At 41.3% G+C, this 7,249-nt stretch overlaps 1 protein-coding gene across 1 annotated transcript; it reads right to left on the bottom strand.

The window, feature by feature from the left end:
* Positions 1-4,189: 4,189 nt before the first annotated feature.
* Positions 4,190-6,462, bottom strand: myf5 (myogenic factor 5). Its single transcript, XM_085376800.1, has 3 exons — positions 5,938-6,462; positions 4,951-5,023; positions 4,190-4,741 (listed from the first exon to the last, which is right to left on the bottom strand). Exons 1-3 carry the CDS (start codon positions 6,388-6,390, stop codon positions 4,542-4,544), a joined length of 726 nt encoding a protein of 241 aa, XP_085232926.1. The 5' UTR covers positions 6,391-6,462; the 3' UTR covers positions 4,190-4,541.
* Positions 6,463-7,249: the final 787 nt, after the last annotated feature.

Below are 7,249 nucleotides of genomic sequence, written 5' to 3'. Positions count from 1 at the left end.
GGCGTGCGGCCAACCATGTCATGTTCAAAGTCACTTAAATCATGTTTCGACTCTATTCTGATGCTCAAACTTCAGCAGGTCATCTTGACCATGCTTATATGCCTGTACATTTACATTACAGAGCAATTAAACAGGTGTACCTAATAAAGTGGCCAGTTAGCTTAACATCCAGGTGTGTTTTCTCCATATTCCATCCTACTCACTTCTATCTTTATCTGTTTAACAGGATGGATGGATTAGTAGTAGCAGTAGTATGATCGAAACGTCAGGTTTAAACGTTTCTTATATTGCAGCGTTGCTCACAGTTCAGAAGTGTGCTCAAATTCATCTCCTCTCCCTTTTCTGCCTTTGCAGTTCCTCACTTAGAGAGCAGCATCACAGATTTTGCCAGAGGGCAGATTGAATTCTCCAAAGACCTCCACAGTTAAAGTTTCATTATGAGATCAGAATTTCCCTCAAAGATGAGAGAATATATGAATTACCCAACAGAAACACTATCAAGAGGATCATTTAGAGACTACATAAATACAACCTGCGGCATATAAAATCTGCTCTTAAATAATGATCAATAAACTCATGAATATGGCCTCTCACATGTTGGAGAAATACAAGAAACACCTCTCTCTTGTGGTCTTGCACAGTACTACAAGAATGACTGTGCTGGCCTCTGAGTGATGTTATTACACTTATAATAAAAACAAGTCCCTGTATAACTTACACGTTTTAAATAAAGCTCAATCCCAACAACCTTCGTGTAAACTGCTGGCACGTTGTGGTGTGGACGCCGTGTGGGGTTGGTGAGGGTGAGATTCATGAATAACAGGTAGCCACGGAAAATTACATAAGCGACATTTGCAGTGTAGGCTGCAGCTGACAGCAGAGGTTAGTGAAATACAAGCCACTGCTAGAATGTTTCATTGCATTGTAGCTGAGACAGACACACTGTTTAACTGCTGGGATTTGCTTTTGGAGGGTGCTACACTGCAACTATCTCTTCAGTGGCAGGTGAAGAGACTTCTTGGACTGTACATCTGGATAAATACTGGTGGTACTTGGACAGTTATCATATTTCTTGTATTTCTTTTAATGCTACTTTGTTTCTTTAAAGATCATTAACACCATTGCTGCATAAAAAGTGGCTATCATAACGTTTGCTGGTATTCTAAAATGATCTAATAGACATCAGCATGAAACCATGAAACCACCAAATTGAATTACTTACATTCAAAGTATTGTTTTTAGTATGAGGAGTCCGCTATAATATTTAAGGTTAAATATGCAAATTGGATGTTATATATCTAAATATATGCTAATAAAGTCAAGTTAAAAATTCTTGTTTCATTTTGCTGACATGATAGAGGAAATACAGTCACGGAAGGGCCTTTAAATTCTCTTTAATTGCTGAATAAATTACAAAATGAAATTTTTGTGAGGAATGAAATGTTCTGTAAATGCTACTCTGGACAATGCATTAACAAACCCTTTGGCACAGGGAGGACATTTTTGAGCGTGGAGACTGCAAGAGATAATCAAGTGGAGACTTCTCGTTCAGAGTATTAGAAAAAAACAGAGAACAAAACCACACAAAACAAAAAATGAATTTTGATCATAAATATCGATTATTTATTGACAAACACAATTTATTTTCCCAAAATGTTTGCATGATGCAATTACTGAAATTTATGCATATTAACTATTTAATCTAATCACAGCTCTAAATTAGTTTTTATAATCAAAATGCTGTAAAATCTTTAAAAAAGAAGAAGAAAAGAAAACATTGTCAACAATGGCTTGCCCTTTAAAATATGGCTACTGTCAGAAATATGTTATTATCTCTCCTAAACATATTTGACTTTCATGAATTTTCTGAGCTTTTCTTTTGTAACCTCTTGCTCACATGCAGCCTAACATTAGACCCTTATGATGATATGCAATCAGGCGATTTAAATTCTGGGTAAGAAGCCAATGCAATGTGCTATGTTAAGTGTGATAATTATTTATTTATTTATTTTTTGCTGAGACGAAATTAACATACAGATGCTTACATGAGCAGCATGTAGGTGCTCAGTGATTCCTCTTGAAATCTTGGATTCAGTAACACATGAACGTTTAGCTAAATCCTCAAACAGCATCTTCTGTTCGAGTTATCAACATGTGTCATTTCTTCTTCTCCTGCAGACCTTGGACCCAGATTGGGATGATACCTAAATTAAAAGTGTAATCAGTCATGTGGTTATGAATACTCTGCTATCTCTTGTTTTATGTTATTTCATTATTCTTGAGCCCTGTGCTCTTTTGTCTCCCTATACTTTTATACTGTTTTGTGGGTAGGGTGGTATTTTATCAATTGTCTATGTTATTGTTGTCTATGATTTCTTAATACCTGCTTTAGTGGCCTCAGGACTTTTTACATTACAGAGTATCTTGGGGTTAGTATCTTGCCAAAGGCATATAGACTGGAAGCCAGAGATCCACCTACCTTCCGAAAACCAGATGACCCGCTCTACCTCCTGAGCTACAGACATCCCAAGCCACCCATTATTTGGTTCTCCTGGCCTCGTTGGGCAGTGACCTCAAGCGTGTACTATGGTGATTTGCATCAGAGCGTGGAGAATCAGCACCTTTAAGACCATGGTCCTCGGCCGGAAAAAGGGTGAAGTGCTCACCTCTTTTCGGTGAGCGGAGAGAGGACCACAAAATTTACAGATGGATTCACACAATGTCTGCAGTGATGGAGAAGGTCCCGGGGCTGACCCGAGAGATGCCAGAGAGATTATGTCTCTCTCTGGCATCTCTCGGGTCCCAGGCTGGGAGGTCTGGGTGTCTCTACTGAAACTGCTGCTCCCTGCAACTCGAACCTGGATAAGCAGCAGTAAATGAATGTGTTGTTTAGCAAGATTAATGTAACATAACAACAACAAAAAAGAATAAAATAAAAAATTTCTACAAACATCATTATAACTGATGCATTTATATGAAAGCAGCGTGGTAATACTTTAGACGATCCATGTGGAGCTGTATCAGATTTGTGTGGTTTACATTAGATTCTGCTTTTTTGTGATAATATGTTTTCGAAATTCGTACCTTTCTGACAAATGCACTGACACGGTATTACAGCTTTCCAACTCATCCGTTGAAAACAAGCTTTCTTAGTGCATGATCAAAGACATGACGGAGTATAACACATATGTGAGCCCCTCCCCCTCCGCCGCCTCCTCCTCTTCAGTCACACAATACATGCAATTAGAGGCCATTTGTTCTTAACTCTTGTGTTGATGGTGTAATCAAGGGTGTTAATGATGACTCACATTTGGTAGGAAGGAACAAACAGGTACACACACACACACACACACACACACACACAGAGTGCAGCTTTACACTTCACGAGTACAGAGACACAAAAATGAGTTTAGAGATGTTTTGAATTTTTTCCTTTATTTACACAGTTGTCGGTTTTTATTGAATCATTTCTGTGATCCAGGAAAGACACCACGAATTTGGCTTTTACACTGCTGTACTGACTCATCAGCAAACAGGCGACATGAATGATTATGGCAGGGTAAAAATGATAAACGATATCAGATGACCTCTATCAGTGATCCTGACACCTTGTTAGCTGAAGAAAACTCCAAGACGTCTGGGACACACCACATGTGAGGCACATAATAAATAACTTGGCCTTTTATTTTGACAGTTTTTTGGACTCCTAATCATGATTCTGCAAATGAATATAAATCTGCCATCGTAAGGAAAAATTGACCTGTTCTAGAAACAATATTTTTTTTAAATCTTCAAAAAGCCAAAGAGATCAAAAGATAAAAACTGAAATGGCAGCAGCCGCTTTCAGCATCGGTGAACTGTTCATAATTAATTAACTTTTGCTGAAAAGCTCTATTAAAGTGAGTGAGATTCATGCTAATTAGGATTTTCAACTTTTTTTTGCAGACATTTTATTTTTCGGTCTCCAAACTTTCAGCGTAGCATCTGATTAACTAGAAAAAAACTGGTTTCTAAATGCAAAAAAAGTAGAAAAAAGACCAAAGAACAAAACAGGGGATGTAACAGTGTAGCACAACACTCCTTCAATTCAGTTCACTTTTTATTCATGTATATATAGTGCCAATAAAAGCAACATTAGTCATTTCATGACACTTTACAATAAAAAAATAAAAAAGTGGGGATAAAAAAAAACTCCCTTTTAACAGGACAAAACCTGCTAAAACTCACACTCACCTGAACTGAACTGCTTAAATACCATTTCTTTTTTTGAATAATGCAACATTACATCAGCTGTTATAATTAAATATGTCTCAGTGGGGATAATAGAAAGTATAGAATAAATGGGCATTTACATTACATATTTACAATCTCATGTACAGTACAAAAGCTGGCCACCGCGCGTCCCTCAGGTTCTGCTGGGTTTTCCTCCCACTTGCCCAAAACTAGTTCTTATCGCTTTTGGTTGCAAATGCAGCTGGTGTTGGGTAAAAGCACGGCGCCCGCCTGAGGCAATATATATTCACATCAAAGCAAGGTTTGCTTCACAGGACGTGGTAGACGGGCCTGGATCCGGGGCTCTCCGGTGTGCAGGGCTGTGAGTCAGAGCTGCCGGGGGAGAAGCTGGATGTGTTTCTAAGGCCAGCCGGCCCACAGCTACTGGACTCCACCGAGGACAGGCGGTCCACGATACTGGACAGGCACTCCAGACTGGACGCTCCGGCTGCTTTATCATCCACGCTATCTGATGAAGAGGATCCCAAATTCAAATTAGCCAAATTTGGATCATACAGCTCGGCATGTTATATAAACTGACTTTAGAGATGGAAACGTAATAAAATAAAGTCTAAATATAACATAATCTGCTGTTCAGGTATTCGTTTTTTAAAGCCTTGCAGGCAAGAATTCACATTATATTCATATCAAACTGCTGCTTAAGTTAAAAGGTCTTACTGTTCTTTGCATATGAATAGCCGTTGCTGTAGTTTGCATTCAGCTGTTGCCACACTGGACTGTTGCTGTCAGCCTGAAAGGAAATGTGAAATTGAATTTACCCTTGAATTCCTTCAAATACTTGCAAACAGACAGATATGATAAGCTGCTTGTTTAAACCGCTGTGTTATACTGGATAGGAAGAAAACACCCAGTGCAGTGCCCGCCATGATATTTCGGACAGGCTAATAAATCCTGAATTCCAAAGTTATTGGCTTCTTTATTTCACATGCACCTTAAAGCCAAAGTGGTTTTTTGTGCTCTCCCCTCCCCGGCCCGACTCCGAGTGTAGCGAATCGATTGTATCAGTGGAAGCAACACCAGTTTGTGCAAGATGACACTTTCTCCTAGTAAATCTGCAGAAAATCCTGGCAGTGGTGCAGAACATGCAGTCAGGATGGAATGCAGAAAAGCGCCCAGTTTTGCCTGCCAGACTTCAGTAAGGTGGATTTAGGTTGGTTTAATGGGGCTATAAAGTGTCCGGTGGTGGGAAAGCCATTAGTCCAATCCAGCCTTATAAGTTGTTTTTGTATTATTTGATGCAAAGTCACCTTCAAACAGAGATTCAATATAACCTGTAATAATAAGCATCACAAGCAGAGGACGGAGATTCTTGTAAGACAACATAATAGATGTTTGCATTAAGGAATTATGGGAGGTGTATGTCATGCATGGAAAACCATGATAATTATGGTCTTGAGGCAAAGCAAGCTCATTTGATTAACAGGTTGCTAAAGTGGAAATCAGGGTTCTGCATTGAAATAAAAAACTTGATGAGGTAAAGAGAACTGATAGAAGTGCTCTTGTTCAACACTGATGATGACTTTAGCAGTAAACAACAATAAAGACCTTTTCCGGGATTTGCTGTGCAGTGGTTCTAATTTCTTTGCTGCCAAAGACCCTGATAAAACCAGGCATTTGCATAAAGATGAGGATCAGCGGTCTTACCATGCCATCAGAGCAGCTGGACAGCGGGCTTCCAGGCTCAGAGCTGCTCTCTCCAGGTAGGCCATAAAAGTTTTCCACCTGTTCTCGTAGCAGCTCCTGCAGGCTCTCGATGTACTGGATGGCGTTGCGCAGGATCTCCACCTTGGGCAGGCGCTGGCTGGGGTTGGCCGAAGTGCAACGCCTCAAAGCCTCAAAAGCGTGGTTCACCTTCTTCAGCCGCCGGCGCTCGCGCATGGTGGCAGCCCGTCTGCGATCCACAAAGCTCGACTTGCGCTTGCAGGCCTTACAGGCCCACTGGAGGCAATGTCCTGGCTGGTGGGGGGCTCCTGGAACCCTGACGTGCTCGTCCTCCTCGGAGCCAGCAAGCTCCATGCCTGGGCCGAAATCCAGGCTGTCTGGAGAGGAAGCACATGCTCTGTCATAGTAGACCTGTGATGGCGAGAAGACATCCATGGCTTGTTGGATGGAGAAGGAGATGGCCGCAAAGGAAGTAAGGAAGAAGGGTAGTAGAGTTTGGGTGAAAGAGAAGAGACCTCTGAGTGATATGAGGGGTCTGTTGCCCCAGGCCCCCCTTATATGCCCCGAGGCCAAAGCCCAGGGCCCACATTGGCCAGATCTAATTACCATGGCCCATTGGCCCAGCCAGAAGGCAGGCAGGAGTCGGCTCTTCTCCCTCCCTGCCACATCCCAACTCGTTGCTTCTCACCCCCCAGTACCCTGTGGAGTTTCCCACATCTGCACTTACTGGTGTTTTCCCACTCATCAACACTCTTCTCTTACAAGTCCACAATTAATACAAGGCTTAGAGATGTTTAAGGGGAGTGCAGCTTTGACCGAAGCTGGCATGTTTTAAAGCGCTAATAAGTATTGTAATGTATTATTTATGCTGCATGTATCTGTAACCAGCCTTTAGGCATCATGTCATAGCGCACAGTGAAAGTGACACGTGGCTGTGAAGACATGAACATCGCAGTGTTTTTAGTTTAGTCAAATTCTGCTGTAAAAGAGGGTGACCACTTGTTGGAGTATGCAGGGCAATTTTTACGGTGAAGACAACAGCGTTGCAGATGCAGCCCAGCTGCAAAGGAAGGTGTAGCATTTCAAGCCCTGTGAATTCACATTAGTGCGGTAAGCCGCCCCCCCTTAAACACTCAAACTCATTACTTAAGGTGCTGTGAATGAGCCGATCCCTGTTTGCCAAAGCTCATTAAAACAGTAATTATTGCACTGACACCACTGCACAACTCCCTGCAACATTGAGGGACCAAATTTTAACCGTTAAAAGTTATTGACACGACTCAAGCACACAACA

Source organism: Diplotaxodon limnothrissa, linkage group LG17, assembly GCF_057381915.1.
Source record: "Diplotaxodon limnothrissa isolate DT_005_m linkage group LG17, D_limnothrissa_male_GT1.1, whole genome shotgun sequence".
In the NCBI taxonomy this organism is placed as follows: Eukaryota; Metazoa; Chordata; class Actinopteri; order Cichliformes; family Cichlidae; genus Diplotaxodon; species Diplotaxodon limnothrissa.
Note: the sequence above shows the minus strand (reverse complement) of the source record. Positions and strands in the feature narration are given on the sequence as shown.

What these genes read in the sequence shown, in the direction of transcription:
- myf5 (XM_085376800.1), bottom strand. Translation starts at nt 6,390, where the DNA reads ATGGATGTCTTCTCGCCATCACAGGTCTACTATGACAGAGCATGTGCT. An exon ending in CCAGCTGCTCTGATGGCATG is followed by an intron (nt 5,024 to 5,937) that starts GTAAGACCGCTG and finishes ATTTCCTTTCAG; the next exon opens with GCTGACAGCAACAGTCCAGT. An exon ending in CTATTCATATGCAAAGAACA is followed by an intron (nt 4,742 to 4,950) that starts GTAAGACCTTTT and finishes CCTCTTCATCAG; the next exon opens with ATAGCGTGGATGATAAAGCA.